Below are 17320 nucleotides of genomic sequence, written 5' to 3' on the forward strand. Positions count from 1 at the left end.
CAACTGTACATCTTTGAAAAGCAGAAGTGGAGACTCCTGCACAACCAACAATTCTTGTTGGTTGTGCAGGAGTAAGTGGTTTCTGGGTGGGAAGAAAACAACAAAACACCTGTCTTTTCTAGTAGCCATTGTACAGCGCATACAGAGATAAACCCAGCTGACCAAAAGTGCTGGAGTTCCTTCGGTTGCTAGGTAACGGCTCATAGGCCAATTGTGACTTAACAATGGGGATGTTTTTGAAATGGTTCATTTTCCAGACACCAAAAAAACACTAACTTATGTCCAAAAAACATTTGGGTTGGTTTTAAAAGCAGCCGAGACACAAATGGAAGCAAAAAACGTACAAAAGGTGACTTTAGCACAATAAGTCCCCTTTAAAATTATATCGCGTTATGTTCCCTACACTGAGCTCACCTCCACTCAGTGAACAGCAGTTAGCTGTACGCTTAAGATTTCCACCAGCTCGGGCTGGAAATGAAAACGTACCTCGAACAAGTCACACACTGTATAATTTGGGAGGTGTGCTGAGGCGCCCTGCATGTCAGACTGCAGGTAAACATTGAGAAGCTGATCGGCGCTCGGCTCGCTCCGTCTGCACGGGACCCGCTGCTGTGACGGGCGAAGTGTGGAAGTTTCCACTGCGCGGGAACACTGTGCGCCTCAGCATCGCATGCAGCTTCATGGAGTCAGGATGTTTTTGACAGTGAAATCCTCTTGGTTTGTTCAAGAGTCTCCATGCAGGAATTACATCATGAGCTTCTCAAGTCACAGCGGCTCCTCCAAAGAGGCGCAGACTGATATTACCGCCTCAGCAGATTCACTCATGTTAGACTCAGTTCTGGTTTTCTAGATTGGTTATCTGGGAACCATTTTAAGAAGTGGCAGCCACAGCGCCCTCTAATGTAGCGGCACAAATTAGCATTTTTAAAAATATATTTTATACTAGTCGTGTAACCCGTCTTTGATTGCCTCAGGCCCAGCTGGTTGACTTCACAACAGACAAACCGTGCGTATCACCGTACATAGAAAAAAAGGAGTAATTTAACGCCAAAAAATATGTATATATGTTTTGAGATTAAGCTCAGAATTTTTTTTCTAAACACTCAAACATTTATGAGCTCCGAAAGTCGAAGATTTGTAAGAAAAACTCTTGATTCATGTTGTAAATTTTCTTCATAAAACCTTTTGAAAGTTTTTAACTTTTAAAAGTCAAAAACTTTTGACTTGAAACTCAGAAAGTTCAAAATTCTTTCCTAAAACATTTCTGAGTTAATGGTTTATCTCAAAATTTGTTTTTAAGAAATTTTTGACTTTTCAAACTCATAAATTTGTGAGTCTTTTGCTAAAAAAAATTCTCAAATCGACCTCAAAATTCATGAGTTTAATCTCAAAATTTCTGAGTCTACATGATCCTCCAACTACTTCCTGCTGTGTTCTTTGTGGTTTTCGCAAGAGGCAACATCCGGTTGTTGATCACGTGATTCGTGTGACGCAAAAGACGTGTTTCCATTGCAGGTTTGCGTAAAAAATACATTTCTATAAAAAAATAAATAAACTCACTCTAGCGTCAAAACGTTTTATTGTAAGTAGATTTTTTTAAATTAGCTAATTTATTTTCGAAATGTTTACACAATTACCTCAAAACTACATTACTGCAATAATATACGGACTTACGACGAGCTCTATGTTTTAGACGTGTTGTGCATGTGTACAATAAGAAAACACTTTAAAGTGACATTCACTTTCTTAATTAAACAAAAAACCCCAAAAATTATTTGAAAGAATGTTCTTTTTATTACCATTATACATTCATCGTCTGCCTGAAACATCTTCAGACCGTCTGCATAACAAACATCAGAGAAACTGTTGCCATGGAGCTTATAAACTCAATAAACAATCCGGCTCTAACGCCCTCGGATATCAAAAGAGTCTCGGCTTTATGAGGGAGAGTCGGGCCAGGGCTGAGCTGACAGAGAAACCCTTCACCTCCGTCCAACATCACACACACTTACTGCCTCACGTACAATCAACAGTTTTCTTTCTCCTGGCGTGAAATGAGCAAAAACTCAAGAGCAAAACAAACTCCAGTCAGGTTTTATTTGCAGAGCACGTTGTCCTTAAAGAAAGATGGATGTGATGATCGCTCACAGTTCGTTGTGTTGAGTCTGCGAGGCTTCCTGCAGCCGCCAGGGGGCGCCTCAGAAAGTTGGAGGGAAGATGAAGAAAAAAATAAAGAATCCAATAAATCATGTTTTCTCAAAATTGGTATGTTTCCATTATTTTCGTAATTCCAGTTTGTAAAATTACATGGCTAATGGAAAACGCACTTATACACACATAAAGATAGTTATAAAGACAGTCTTCTATCACCTGGAGAACATTTCGAGGATTAAATGTGTCAGCAAGATCTAGAGAAACTGTGTTCATCTTTCATCACATTGATTGCTGCAGAATCAGACAGCTTCAGCGGATCCAGAACAATTACACAAAATAATCAGCAGTTACATTTATTTCATTTCCTGAACCAAAGCTGAAGTTTAGACCTTTTTACCAAAAGCAGGACATGCTAACCTGTGTGTCTACAGTAGCCGATCTTCAGACTGAGACGGCAATTCACTTCTGTTTGGAACAAAAAAAAAACGTTTAGACAGCCAGCTGTACGACTGTCTGACTTCACCGCTGGCTCCTGTTTCAGTTTGACCCGCTGCCAGGAGCTGTCCAGACAGAAATGACAAAAAACTGAAAATGTACAGCCGAGAGAGGGAGATGTATATCCAACACCAAAAAATACAAGAAAAGCATTTAAAACTCTTAAAACATGAAAGCAAAAGATTGTCTTTTTAACTCTAGAAAGATGTGAAATAAACTTTTAAAATGTTTATTTTAAAATGCTGACTTCAACATTACAAAGAAACTCAGAGTTGCTGTGGATCATTTTAAAGCCGGTGAGTTTGATTTTTGAAGCATGTAGATCCAACAGCAGACACCAAACTCAACCCTGTGGTTAATATAAATACACAGTAACCTGGGGTCAAGATGTTTTACGGTAAAGAATTCAGTAAGTAATTCTGCTGATTATTTAAAGGGGACCTGTTATGCAAAATTAACTTTTGTATTTTTTTACTTCCATTTGGATCTGAACTGCTTCTAAAAACAGCTGGAGAGCTAAAAAAAAAACCCCCCAAAAAACAAAAAAACACCCAGATGAAGTTAGTTCATGTTTTTTAGAGTCTGGAAAATGAGCCGTTTCAAAAATCTCCCAATTTTTAAGTCACATTCCATGGGTACTGCACGGTTACCTAGCAACCCCAGCAGAGCTCCACCTGTTACCTAGCAACCCAAATGGAGCTCCAGCACATTTGGTCAGCTGGTTTTACACTGTACAATGGCTGCTGGAAAGAACAAGTATTTTGTTGTTGACTTACCATCCAGAACTCACTTGGTACATTCTTGTTGGTTGTGCAGGAGGCTCTACTTCTGCTTTTCAAAGCCATGCAGTTGTATAATTGTTCATCTGTTTGCAGCTGTTTTCACGTGCGAGTGTAAACATAGAGTTGGGGGTCGTGACCTGTAGCAGGTTAATTGGATTTAAAGTGACAAGAGGCCCTAAAACATGTAATTCTGAAATGAGCAGAATAAAATCTCGTTATATAATAATGATTTCATGCTAAAATGTAATGAACATGTTTTGTATAGACTATAGACTATTCTAACCTGCTTAATATTTTTGTGACCACATACATTGAACCTTATTATAATAGTGATGTGCAAATATTATCATGTCGGTCAAATCAATTAAATTTTTATTTTTCTTTCAGTTCACACTGGTCTAAATTACACCAGTGTGAAAAAATGCTAAATATGGTTTTTGACAAGTAATATTTGAACACATGGTATAACGATAGAACAACAGTATAACACTTTAACAGATAAATGGGTAGATTCGTCTACAGATTCAGAACCAAACCTCTGAGGACATTCATGATCTTGATCCAGCCTGAAATGAGAAACAACTTACCGTTAAAAACAGTTTATCCACAGTCGCTGGTGGCTATGCTAACTAGCATTAGCATTCTGAACAAGCTTCATACAAAGCAGATGTGGAGCCTCCTGCACAACCAACAAGGATGCAGCAAGTTGTTTCTGGATGGAAAGTCATCGTAGCAGAGATAAAGGGGGGATGAACAGCGCCACATGGAGGTGATTGACAGCGCTAAGACCCGCCTCCTGGCTCTGATTGGTTGTTTCTAGTTAGAACTGGGAGAAGACAGAGGAGCTTGATTTTTTTTCACAGAATTTTTTCACAAAATCTTACAAAGTATTTTTGATCTAGTTTGTACTGCAAATATCTTAATATACTTGAAACAAGACAAAACTAATTTACAAGTAACTTTTCAGAAAGCTATAACATTTACTTTAAATCATCAGTTGCTTGATATTAATATTAATATTAATGAAAAAGCTTTTGTTCTACTTTCAGATTATTCCACTTATGGGAAAAAATTCTTGTGGCAATCTGCCAGTGGCATAAGCTCCTTTATCGCCCTCAAACGTTACTTCTAAGTTAGTGTTGTCTTATTTCAAGTGGGATAAAATGTTTGGACTTGAAACTAGACCAAAAATACTTGGTAAGATTTTGTGTTTTTTTGCAGTGCACAAGTTGAAACTGTCAACAGATTCAACAAATGTGTAAATAATGTGCATAAAAGTTACGTACTGCATCTTTAACGCTCATTCTGAATTATTTAGGAGGAAGAAAATTAAGAATTAAACATTAACCAATAGGAAGAAGAATCACACCTCCCACGTTATTTCAACCTTTGATCTACAATCTTCCCTTTTGTAAACAACAGCTGTGCAGTGACTGCTGTCCACTGCAGCTGCTCAGATCAAACCAAAATTGAAAGCTAGTTAATGTAAACTATTCCTGTTTCTGTCTCTGAAGCAGGCCCACTGCAGCTCCTTCCTTTCTTCACTGTCGCCTATCAGCTGCGACTTCGCACTTTGCCAAATATAAACCCAGTTTCTTGGCCGAGCGACAGGCTGACCTGGGGAGGAGTCCGGCACGGTCGGTTCAGCTCAGGACAAACTGAAGGACAAACAAGCAGAAAGGAGCGTTTGTAGTGAAACCTCAAGAGAACAAACCGCCTGAAACGGTGAGTTTACTCAGGATTGTAACTTTTCGATCTTAATTGGCTCAACTGTTGTCTAGATTTTTTACAAAGGGACCAGATACACTGTAAAAACGCAAAATCTTACCAAGAATTTTCTTCTAGTTTCTGGTGCAAATATCTCATCAATCTTGGAATAAGACAAAACTAACTTGCAAGTAACTTTTCAGCAAGATAAAGGAGCTTTAGGTACATAATTCCTTAATATTAATCTAGAAATGTGCTAGATTCACTGGCAGATTATTTCCTTTAAAGTACAAAAGTTCCCCATTTTTTCAGTGAAGTAATGATAATATTTAATCAATATTTAAGAATTACTGACTTAAAATAAGCTCCTACATCTTGATTAAAACTTACCTGAAGGTCAGTTTTGTCTTATTTTATGTGTATTAAGATATTTGCACTAGAAACTGGACAAAAATACCTGGTAGGATTTTGTGTTTTTGCAGTGAAAGTACTAGTCCAACTAGTAGATTATTTTACTTATAACAGCACATTTTCCCCATGTTATAAGTGAAAAATCTGCTGGTGGAACCAGCACTTTTTAATATTCAGGAATTAGTTGCTTATAAAAAGCTGCTATATCTTGCTGAAAAATTACTTGTCAGTTAGTTTTGTCTTATTTCAAGCACACCAAAAATATTTGCACAACTAGAAAGAGCTCTTCATAATATTTTGTGTTTTGGTTGTGTACCAAAGCTGAAATGTTTAAATCAGTTAAAGTGTTTGTTATGTTTGAATTAACTGTTGATTTCTGCCTCTTCTTACGTCAGACCATTCATTTTACCACTTTAAGGTAGAGCAGGTTACTCAGCTGTGTTTTAGAGCCGTCAAAGTTTTATTTCTGCAGCAGAAAGTACCTGATTCCTTCACTCCTGCAGATGTCGCTGTCTCCGGTTGCCTTGGCAGCTCGGCGAGCGCTCGCTGCTGCGTCACACTCGAGTCACGAGGGAGGAGGTGAGCGAGTCTTCACCGACCTTTTAAAACAAACACAACCGCTTTCATGTTTCAAAACTGTCCTGGATAAACGGTTTGTAAAAGCACAGAAACGATTGGTTGAACATTAACAGACTTCCTACACTTTCCCACAATAAAATTTAAACACTTTTCAAGTATTTTAAGGTCAAAAACTACAACTTAGCTAAAAATGCCAGTTTAAATTCACTTTTTATCTTTGTGCCTGTTATGTTTTTTGTTTTCTGCCTGAGAGCTTTCTTTGACAGCATGACTCAGTCAGGGGGAAAATGGAGCCTGGCTCATTCTCCAGCAGGAACAACTTTCCTGCCATCGTTGTGGCGCCCGCTCTAGCACAGCACCCAACATACAACTACACATTAGGTCGATTGTAGACAATAACGTAGGAGTAAATTTCTTCCAAAATACTCAGAAGTTTTTAGATTAATCTCAGACAATTTTTAGCAAATAAATTGGACATTTTGAGCTTGAAAAGTCAAAAAGATTTCAAAGAAATTTCTGAGCTCCAAAAGTTGAAAATTTGCAAAAGAGACAAAAAAGACTGATATTTTTAAATTAATCTAAGAAATTTTCTACAATAACATTTTAAATGTATTATATAACATTTTCTTTAAAAAAAACTGAAATGTTTTAGATTAATCTGAGAAATTTTCTAGACAAAAATCCCAAGTTCAAACTCTGAAAGTGGAAAATGTCAGAATTTTGAAACTCAGAAATTTGTTTTTCTAGAAAATTTCTTAGATTGAGCTCAAAATGTTTTTTTTCAAGCATTTTTGTGACTTTTGAAACTCAGAAAATTTCAAAATTTTCTATTTAAAACTTTATATCTCTAAAAGTTTCTGAGACTTTGCTCATTTTGTTCTCCATCTACAACTATCCGTTTTACCTCTGTGTCGCATGCAAACCCACTTTGTCGCATTCGATCAATTTGTTTGTTTCAGCAGCAAAAACCTGGAAGATCCTGACCATCGTTGTGGCTTTTCCCGGCGTCGGCGTCTGCATGGCCAACGCCTTCATGAAGGCGCAGGAACATGAGCAGCCCGAATTTGTTCCCTATTCACACCTGCGCATCCGCAGCAAGGTGAGTCTGCAAACAGTTTCCACGTTTAGATTTCCGTTTAAAACAATAACTGACAATAAATACTTATTGTCTGTTTCCAGAAATTTCCTTGGGGCGATGGAAACCACACGCTGTTCCACAACTCTCACGCAAACGCTCTTCCTGAAGGTTACGAGGGCTCAGATCACTGATCGTTATTATTGATTATCTGAGCTGCTTCAAATACGCCGACCTGCACCGCCAACAATAAAACAACTTCATCCTGGATTAAGCTGCTTCTGTTTTCTCCTGTAATAAAACATGCATCAAGCATCAGATATCCATTTTACTTTATGTTAAAAATGATTCGTCGCATTTTGGAACCAAATGTCAGCCAGAAATATAGATTTCTGAAACAGTTAATCTATTAATCGCAATCAATCGGATTCAATTAATTTAGTTTTTCTGGCATTTACCAAATAGAAACAATTTTGGTAATTCTATCTGACCTAAAATAAGAGAAATTTGGTCTGACTTAACAGGAAACGATGAGAAAAAATGTCTTTTTTTTTTATATCTGGATTCAACTGCAAATGACGTTTTCCAAATTTAGGCTTTAAATCAACGTTGTGCAGTTTGAACATCAACATTTTCTGCCAAAAATGTGAAAATTTCTGTTTGAAAAGTCAAAAATTTGCCAGAAAAAAACTTTTTGAGATTAATTTCAGAAATTTTCTAGAAAAAAAAAAACTTGAAAGATTTCAACAGAAATGTTCACGTTTTTGGCGGAAATTTGATGTCATGGTACTGAACATTTCTGAGAGGAAAAAATAAACGACACCAAAGTGACGTGACCATATATTTATGTGGCACAGCTCATATGCTTACATATTTCTTCCATTAAATTTCATCTTTATATACAAAATAAACACCAAAGAAATTAATTTTGAAAAAAAAAAAAAAAAGCATTTTAACAGATTTTTGTCAAACGGACATTTTTCTTTGATTGCATCAAAATAAAATGCTGTGAAAATGATGGAGATGAAGCACCACTCGTTTATTTTCTGTGGTCAAAGCGAACCAGATTTCAGACTAAAGCCGCTGAAACGAGGCTCAGCAGGTCCCGCCTCAGAGTCTCCGTACAGTCGGCCTCTCTGGTCAGTCTGCGAAGGCAATCCGCAAACGGACCGGGTCGGTTCTGGAAGCGCAGCAGCACAGCGAGGCAGGCCTGGCCCAGAGCCGGGTAGCTGTAGCGCTGGGAGAACCAGTACAACTGGGGAAGCGACACCACCAAACCAGTCAACGAGGCGGATTGGTCCTCTTCTGATTTGGACCCAGAAAGGTTCGTGTTCTGGTCCAAACGTCCGCCGAGTCCAGTGAACGACGCGTCTTTTTCTTCCACTTTTTCAGGCAAATCGTTTAGTTTTTTGGTCGGCGCCGTCACCTCGAGCTCCGACGTTGGATCAGAACTCTTCTGGTCCGGTTCAGATTTTACGATGTGGGTTTTGTTTGACCGACTGGGTCGATCGGACCAAGATTCGAGAAATGACAGAAAAACTTCCTCCAACTCCCTCTGGAGGTCGAGAACCAGAAACCTGGATGCGCCGACCATCGCTTCGCCTAACGGGGTTTTCTGGAAACCTCCAGCTGAAAGCGACTCGGCCCGATCCAGTCCGTCCAGAACCAGCGAGTTTAAAGTCTGACATTCCCCTCCGGTTTCCGGGTCCGAACCGAAGCGACAGCCGTGAAGGTAATGCAGCGGCGGCAGCAGCATGCCTGCGCTCACATCTTTGATGCGAATGGCTTCGTCCGCCTCGCACTGGGCTTCTTCTCCGAACCCGCCTCTCAGCAGAGCCCGGAAGTACTCAGAACCGGCTCCGGCCACGGCCTCCCGGTTGGCTGGGAACCGGGTCGCATCATCGAGCTCCAAAACCAGGTCAAAGTCCGAACTCCCGTACGGACAGGACGAGTCTTCGAGGCGAGGCTTCTTCAACAGCGGCGGGGAAGCTCCAGTAGGAGTCAGGGTTGGGTTCTTTTCTACCGGTTTGGGTTTAACAGAACCACTCAGAGCAGAAAGGCATCCGAACAGGAGACGGAAATACTGAGGCTGAGAAGTCACATCTGAGTCCGACTCTTCCTCTTCCTCATCATCATCAAATGCGCAATCCAGAGGTTTCAGCGCCGCAAGGAGGCCGCCGCAATCCAGGAGAAGCTTCTTCAATAACGATTTGTTGCTGTTGGACAAAAATAAAGTTAAATGTCTCCTTAAAGGCGCAGCAACTTTTTAAAACATTTGTTGAAACTGTCACCATGTTGAGATAATATGTGAAAAGATCAAAAACAACCAATCAGGGCCAGGAGGAAGGTCTAAGCGCTGTCAATCAACCTCATGTACTCGCTGCTAAATGTGCTCATGACAGAGAAACATCTTACCATCACAGAAAATTATCTGAATAATTGTGATCATTTTTTAGAATTTTCATTATGAGCCGATTATCCCTTGATCTGAGCTGATCAGGGGATAATCGGCTGATTGCTGCATAAAGTGTTTTATTATCATTACTAATAATTATATGAATCATTAGTTTTAAATATATTGCTGCTTGTTTTCTACTGGGAATAAGCAGCAATAGAGTTGTAGAGTGTGTCATTCTTAGACTAATCATCAGAATAATCGATTAATTGATTACTAAAATAATCGCTAGTTTTGTTTTAAAATGCTTCTCCCTCACATCCTAAAACAAAACAATCCCCCAATTTAAATAATGTTGTTTAATGTATAAAATACAAGCCAACTTTTATTTGACTTGTACAGATCAATACAATTGAGAAATTAGAATTGATAAATATTCAAAAACAAAACAAAACATGTTCTCTATAAGTTTTGTTGCATTTAGGAAATATATATAATTTTCATAATTCTAACAAAAACCAAGAAAAGTTTAGTTTAACTTGATAACTGAGATAAAAATGTGTCTGTTTTTATTAAATGTATGAAAATATCTGGTTTCAACTGGAAAAGTTTCCAGATTTGGGTTTTATTGCACTTTATTATAAACCTCTGCAGTTTAAATATCACTGTCAAGGAAAAATAAGTGCAAAATCAGCCAAAATGTAAAGAAACTGTCGACTTTTAACATGTGAAAGGAAATTTACACAAATCAGAGGGTTCACATGAAAATGTAATTTCACAACTGAGGAGTAAAACAGCTTCCCATATTTAAAAAGTGAGGTACTCGCCTGGTGATGAATGGCAGCGACAGAGCGCAGTTCATCCTGTCTGACTCGGAACCGGACAGCATCACATGGGTCAGAACGCCAGAACCGAAGCCGGACTCACACTGGACACGCAAATTATTCAGCAGCGCGTCACCTAGAGAGGCAGCAGGCAGAGTAAATACATTCAGTTCATGGAGACCCACTGAAAATCTCTATTTTAATCATTTATATGAAGTACTTAATGTGGAGCTGAACATTTATTTGAGCAATCTATTATTCTGATGATTAATCCAGTAATTGAATTTAAAAAAGGTACATTCTGCTGATTTCTCATTTAACCACTTAAACCTTTCTATATAATATTAAAAATATGTGAAAAAAAATGCAAATAATTCAATTATTTTCCTAAATAAGAAACTGCCACAAAATCCTTTGGTTCACTCATGTTTATTTGTAGCAAAGAATTAATATGCAGCTGAACATAATACTAAATAAATACGTAAAAAGGCCTTTCTGCTACAGGCTAATCCACTGTTTCAATTAACCAATTAATGACTGGATAGCAAAAGGTGCTTAATGAGACTTTTACAGAACCAGGTGAAGCTTAACGTATGCCAACAGTGGATTTCTGGGTAGAAGATATTTACAGACAAAAAGACATTTTTTTTACTTACGTGCAAAATGTTTATATTTTGTCTTTATTACTGATCTGAGTGTTTTTCTTTTACCAAATGGGCTTTTTTGAGTCTGTATTCTCCAGTTAACAATTAATCGATTACAAATTAAATTAATTGACAATTCAGTTACAATAAAATGTTTATTTTCTCATAAAAAAAAAAGAGTTAAATTATTTATTTTCATCTTTTAATCAATTTCTAATACTGTATATAAAAGGCTTAAGTAGTTTAAAAAATCTGCAGAAGATGCAAATTTTACCGATTAATCAAAAATAATCAATTGTCAGAATAACGATTAATCATGAGAATAACTGATTAATCATCAAAAATAATTAATTAATCGCCAGAATAACTGATTAATCAATATCTAAAACGATCATTTGCTGCGGCCCTCCTCCTCTTACCCAGCTGTTTCACTTTGGTTTTCACTCGGTCCGTCTGCCTTTGTCGTCCCTCTGACCCGTCTTCATTTGAGCAGAGACGGTGGCGAATCAGCGCCACGGAACCGGTCCGGACCAGCGCCTGCAAGCAGCTCGGGTTGCAGCTCAAGCGGCAGAGCATGCGGAAGCACCTGCTGCTGGGGTCCTGGTGCTGGGTGAGGTAGCAGAGCAGGTCGGAGATGACGGCCGAGCTGACCAGCGCCGCACTGGGGTCGCTGGCGTGCGAGAAGCGGGACAGCAGCAGCAGGATGGGCGACTCCGGCGTCCAGGGCTCGGGGTGGTAGGGGTGATGGTACGGGCCGGATCGGGCTACAGAAGGAGGGCTTTCTAAAGCGACTTTAGCTAAGGAAGCTGCTGAATGAGAGCGCCGCCGTTTCTGTGAAGAGGAGAACTTTGATGGGGAGACGGGGGAGGAAGCAGCCAGAGTTTGGAGATCGGAGGAAGACGAGGAGGAGGATGAAGAGGACACAGGTGGCAGAGGTGGAGCTGATTTTTTGGAAGCAGAGCTGGATGAAGACGGGGTTTTAGGCGAAGGGCTGCAGTCTGGGTTTGGGGAAGAGGTTTGAAAGGAGGAAGATGAGGGGTGAAGACTCCCCCACTCAGCATCAGCACCGGAGGAGTCCAGCAGCTCTCCTTCAGACGAGATCAGCCCCTCAGAAAGCAACCAGGACCTGCAGGACGACATGCATGACCACCACTTTAATGTCCAAATATTAGAGCTTTATTCTCTGAACGTTACGACTTCATTCTCTTAATATTGGAACTTAATTGTCGTATTTTTATGACTTTTTTCTCATAATGTTATTTTTTCTTAGTATGGCCCCAATACTCCATCAGACTAAGAGGTTCCTGTTTATTATATTTTAAAAATATGTCCAAGTCTACTAATGTGAGAAAAATCATAATTTTCTGCTTATTCAGTCACTATTTAATAGAAAATAATGTTAAAGTTTAATGACTTTTTGTTTAAATTCACCATATTATGAAAGATTTGCCCTTTATGTTATGGAAAGACAGGCGGCTCTCGATACAAGAGAAAACTCAGGTTTCTAATAAAATGGCTGCTTATAAATCAACATTAGATTAACTTGTTAATCAGTTTCTGGTCTGACGATGTTTTCCGTACCTGAGGCTTAAGAAGCTGGATGAGCCTTGCTCCCTCCCAGCCTCCTCCCTCCTGAATCCCTCAGGCGGGGGGAAGTCAAACGACTCCAAACAGGAAGAAGGCAGCAGCTCGTTGTGCGCCATGTTGGACGCTGCGTTCGCGTCCGCCCTCTCCGCTGCGTGCTCCTCTCCCCTGGCGAGCTTCGCCAGCCGCGCCACCAGAACCGGAACCAGGCCCAGCTCCTGCAGCTGCTCCATCGCAGACTCATCAAAAACAAAGTCCACACAGGCCAGGATGGCGAACCTGGACAGCGGGTGATTCTGGTGGGACGACAGGAACGTCATCAGAACCTCCAAACCGCCGTTTTCTTTCACCTTGGCGCGGTTCACCGCCTCTTTGCAGCACAAGCACAAAGCCTTGAGGAAGACTCCAGATCTGAGCGGGTCCTTCTTCACCTCCTCTGTGAACCTCTGAATGACCCCCAGCGACCCCACCAGCGGCCGCAGGCAGCCCTGAGAGCAAACGTTAGCCAGCGTTTTCAGCGCCAGCTCTTCGAAATGTTCGCCAGACTCACCCGTCGCCATGACGCCAAGCTGCGACAAGACGCCGGAGCGGGAAACCTCCCTGGCGCATTCGACGCCGCAGCCCTTGGTCAGCTCGTGGAGGGTCCGCAGGGCAGCGCGCCGCAGCCCGGGGGGGTATTCTGGGGCAATAAGGGGGGCGAGGGCAGATAGCGTCCCCTGGGTGAGCAGGGAGAGGCGGTTGGAGGGCGAGTCTGAGAGGTAGAGCAGCGCTCGAGCGGCGGACTGGGCGCATTCCAGTTTGGGAGAGGAGTCAGAGGGCGGAGCGACGGTGGGAGACGATGGAGCGGACGACAACGACACGCAGAGGAGGAGGAGAGGGACGCCACCTAGAGGTGAACAAAACAATTAGACATGTTTCATTCAGGCATCCTGGGGAAGATCAGTGATGGGCTGCAACTAATAACTATTTGAATAAAAAAATTCACTGCAAAAACACAAAATGTTACCGAGTAATTTTACTCTAGTTTCTAGTAGAAATATATTATTACATTTGAAATAAGACAGGACTAACTAACAAGTATCTTTTCAGCAAGATAGAGCAGATTCTTTTAGGTAAGTCATTCCTTAATATTGATGAAAAAGTTCTAGTTCCAGTGGCAGATAAATTTATTTATAAGAGAATTTCAACATGTTAAAAGTGAAATAATCTCCCAATAGAACTACAACTTTTTCATCAATATAAAGGAATTATTTACCTATATTTTTCTGATAATTTACTTTATAAGTGCCATTAACACATTCAGCAGCAACTACCAGAGTATGATTGACAGCGCTAAGACCCTCCTGGTTTGACTGGGACCAGTTCATTTCTTCAAATGGAAATAGCAGCTCAGGGACATCCATTAACAGACTGTCCAATACAAATGCACACCACACTTTTCAGATTGCTATGTTAAATTTTGACTATCTTTGAGCAAAGATACTGTATTACAGCTGTGAAACGTTCATCTTATAGTTCGCATATCGCTTTAAGACTACCGTGAATTTATGACACTTAGAATATAATAATAAACCCTTTTTGATTGAATTCCAGCCATTCTTTTGCAACATTATCATTCCAAACAATACAAGTTGGTATATTGTGCAGCGCTGACATAAATCAAAAATATATCAGAAAATTACTTTTGTTTTATCACATAAACCCAAATAATACACAGTTTTACAGTGCACTGTAGGGTTATATATGGAATTATAAACTGTATTAAAGCTTCAGAAAAATAGAAACGCTTTATAATTACCAGCAGAGTGGATGAGTGCAGAGCTCTCTGGATCCATAGCCAGGTTCCCTAAAGCCCTGGCAGCCCGGTTCTGGACCGTCTCCAGAGCCACGTTCCTCTTCATTATGTCCACTATTAAAATTAACAAAAAGATTTCTAGATTTATTACAAATCAATGACTGGGGTGGAAATTGCAACACACACACACACACACAAAATAATCAACAATATAATGTAGAACAAGGGTGTCCAAACTGTGGCCAGGGGGCCATTTCTGGCCCTTTAAAGGACTTTTTTTCAGATAAAAGCTACATTCGCTAAGCTAATTTCCCTAGTTTGGCAGTAAATACGACAGTAAATATCACTGACATTTATCTTAGTATTACACAGAGGTGGATAGACTACTCAAAAATTGTGACTGAGTAATAGTTGTAAGGAACTTATATTTTTTATAAGTTGGATAGGAACGAGGCGACAGCTGGTTCTAAGCTTGTGGCTTATTTCTAGTTGTCGTAGCAACTCCATAACAACTGCCCGCCAAGATGGCTGCCAGCTACAAAGTTCCTGGAAGAGTGATGTCAGATGAAAAAAATGTATACAGACTTCATGAAAATTTAGTTTATTGGTGAGCAGGTAAAACTACATAAAAAATGTAAAAAATAAAAATCATAGTAAACTAACTTGTGCATTTTTGATTTAAGGAATTTTGTGGCCCGCTGGTAGTTTAGATTTTCCAGTTTTGGCCCCCAAAGCAAAAAGTTTGAACACCAAAGATGTAGAAATACTCTACACTCACCTACAATGTTTATCCCTTCAAGCTTGCGCACCTAGAGTGGAAAACATAAAATATTTTAAGAAGAGTCTAAAAATAAGTAGGAATAAAGGTCTTCTGAGTGTGATCTCACCTCTAAGCGTGTCTCCAGCTCAGTGCAGCAGTTGGCCAGGATGCTGAGCGCCAGGTCCAAAACTTTCCTAGAGCACTCGGGATGTTTGAGCAGGTTCAGCAGGACTTTGACTCCACCTTTCCCCCTGAATCTGGCGATGCCTGCCTTGTCGCCCTTGATATGCTGCGTCCTGATGGCAACGAGGGCTCGCCACTGATGCATCTTTGACCGCTTGTCTGTGTCTTTGGATGGGACTGTCTGATGCTCAGCCCGTCCTGGTGAACCAGGTTCACAGAGGTGGGCCAAGCACCAGGTCAATGAGGACTCTGGTGTCAATGTTTGGCCTTCTTTGGGGCTTATTCTCTGCAGCATCCCGTCACTTTTCACAGGTGATAAAGCCATGACTAATAAAACTGGCAGGTTACGCGATAACTTATCCAAACTTTGCTAGTGTTTGTTCAGCAAGAACACCGTTAGGCATCACAGGACACCACCAGTGAAGCAATAAGGCACAAAATAGCATCTTTCTTCACTTTTAACAATTGCAGAGTTGCTAATTAACTAGCAACGCTCTTCAAAAAGCTTAAGGGGCTATGCACAAACTACAAATACCGATAAGACAATGGAAAGTTGTATCACCTGACGCCGCACTCCCTGATGGGAAACTGAGTCCCCACCCACAGGTCCGCTCCATTTGAAAAAAGGCCTGCCGCTTGACAAGGCCTAGAAACCGCTATTCGACGTAATTGGCGTGTATCTGCAATACGTTATTTTTTTTAATTCAAATTGTAAAGAAAATGTTCTATTTTCGCAATGTTATGTTACCAGAGATCGAATATATTTTGTGGGGGAAAAAGTGCAATCGCCTTCGCTAGCCGCTAACGCCATCTTTAGCCAAACAACAAAACGGGGGCGGTCTCCGGAGTGGAGCAGGGGCCGAAGAGGCGGGTCTGTGACCGAAATCTGGGATTTGTAGTTTCAGTTCTGAGATAATTCCACTCTTCTAACGTATGCCCTCCTTTTATAAAACTACATTGCCCATGGCGATGGTATGCAGCAACTCCCGTGAAACAACCAAACGCATTTAGGGATTGTAGTTTGTTATGGCATTCTTTAAGGTTTAAAACACATATGAAGGACTACAAATCCCATATTACAAAAGATCGTTGCAAGAGCAATAGTTTATTGACGGGGGGGAAAAATTCATCGATGCATCAGTAAAGGTTGTTAAATTCCGCGATAGAGACTGTTGGTGAATGAAAACTTTAAATTTTATGTGGGAATTTAGATAAAAATATGGAAGTAATTGAGGCGATAGTGATACAAAATGCTAATGCGGACGGAAAGGAGTCGGCTGCGTCCAGCAGCGTGGGCACCGATAGGATAAAAGCAGGTTAGTAACAGAGAGTTTGGAATTAGACATGTTTGAATCAGTCATCGCATGATGCGAGGAGGCACTGATGAGGGCGCAACACACTCCCACTTCAAATATTATGTGAACCATGCATGTCATCATTAGACTGTATCTAAATAAGAGACTTTTTAATTCAACAAATTCACTTTAGGTATATTTCGTCACATATAGAACAGCTTGTTTCGGTCTATTTGTTTTATTATTTTGTTGGAAATCATTATTTATTGACTATGAAATATATCCTTAGGAAAAAATAAGCTTCTTTATGCTTCTTTGTTGACATTATAGAGTTGCGGGAACACAGCGGTACACAATGTGGGAATGCACTCTATGCAACGCATATGGGCGCTGCGCTAGAGGGGGCGCCAAAGCTATAGCAGAAAGTTATTTAAGTTAGCATTTTCTGTGTTTAACAGCTGTTTGCGCACGTAAATAATATAATTAATAACAAATACAGGCCACTTATTTGCCTGCCTTGTGTCCTGTTACACATACACCACTGGGAACACATCTAGTTCTACAACAGCCAATAGGATGGCCCAATTTGGGCCACTGTATATATAAGTATATATAAAAGGGTACATTTACATTTTTT

At 40.2% G+C, this 17320-nt stretch overlaps 2 protein-coding genes across 6 annotated transcripts; one reads left to right on the plus strand and one right to left on the minus strand.

The window, feature by feature from the left end:
- The first annotated feature begins 4844 nt into the window (after positions 1-4844).
- cox6a2 (cytochrome c oxidase subunit 6A2) lies at positions 4845-7732 on the plus strand. Of its 5 annotated transcripts, none has more exons than XM_016676438.1 (4): positions 4845-5156; positions 6022-6128; positions 7088-7227; positions 7308-7732. In XM_016676438.1, the coding sequence occupies exons 2-4, from the start codon at positions 6053-6055 to the stop codon at positions 7395-7397; spliced, it is 306 nt and encodes a 101-aa protein (XP_016531924.1). In that variant the 5' UTR covers positions 4845-5156; positions 6022-6052; the 3' UTR covers positions 7398-7732. The 5 variants fall into 5 exon arrangements, with proteins under 5 accessions (XP_016531924.1, XP_016531925.1, XP_007562239.1 ...); XM_016676439.1 differs by having other exon boundaries at positions 6025-6128; XM_007562177.2 differs by having other exon boundaries at positions 4850-5156; positions 6053-6128.
- A 299-nt stretch (positions 7733-8031) lies between these two features.
- Positions 8032-16243, minus strand: armc5 (armadillo repeat containing 5). The gene is made up of 7 exons (XM_007562178.2): positions 15333-16243; positions 15224-15254; positions 14449-14559; positions 12648-13536; positions 11486-12192; positions 10426-10558; positions 8032-9419 (listed from the first exon to the last, which is right to left on the minus strand). Exons 1-7 carry the CDS (start codon positions 15711-15713, stop codon positions 8273-8275), a joined length of 3399 nt encoding a protein of 1132 aa, XP_007562240.1. The 5' UTR covers positions 15714-16243; the 3' UTR covers positions 8032-8272.
- Between the last annotated feature and the right edge of the window lie 1077 nt (positions 16244-17320).

The sequence above is a fragment of the Poecilia formosa genome, unplaced genomic scaffold (genome assembly GCF_000485575.1).
Source record: "Poecilia formosa unplaced genomic scaffold, Poecilia_formosa-5.1.2 Scaffold134, whole genome shotgun sequence".
Classification (NCBI taxonomy): domain Eukaryota; kingdom Metazoa; phylum Chordata; class Actinopteri; order Cyprinodontiformes; family Poeciliidae; genus Poecilia; species Poecilia formosa.

Coding starts and splice junctions, on each gene's coding strand:
- cox6a2 (XM_016676438.1), top strand. CDS start 6,053: ATGTCGCTGTCTCCGGTTGCCTTGGCAGCTCGGCGAGCGCTCGCTGCT. Junction 6,129..7,087: donor CTCGAGTCACGAGGGAGGAG/GTGAGCGAGTCT, acceptor TGTTTGTTTCAG/CAGCAAAAACCTGGAAGATC. Junction 7,228..7,307: donor ACCTGCGCATCCGCAGCAAG/GTGAGTCTGCAA, acceptor GTCTGTTTCCAG/AAATTTCCTTGGGGCGATGG.
- armc5 (XM_007562178.2), bottom strand. CDS start 15,713: ATGGCTTTATCACCTGTGAAAAGTGACGGGATGCTGCAGAGAATAAGC. Junction 14,560..15,223: donor TGAAGGGATAAACATTGTAG/GTGAGTGTAGAG, acceptor TAATTTTAATAG/TGGACATAATGAAGAGGAAC. Junction 9,420..10,425: donor TCGCTGCCATTCATCACCAG/GCGAGTACCTCA, acceptor TTTGTCCAACAG/CAACAAATCGTTATTGAAGA.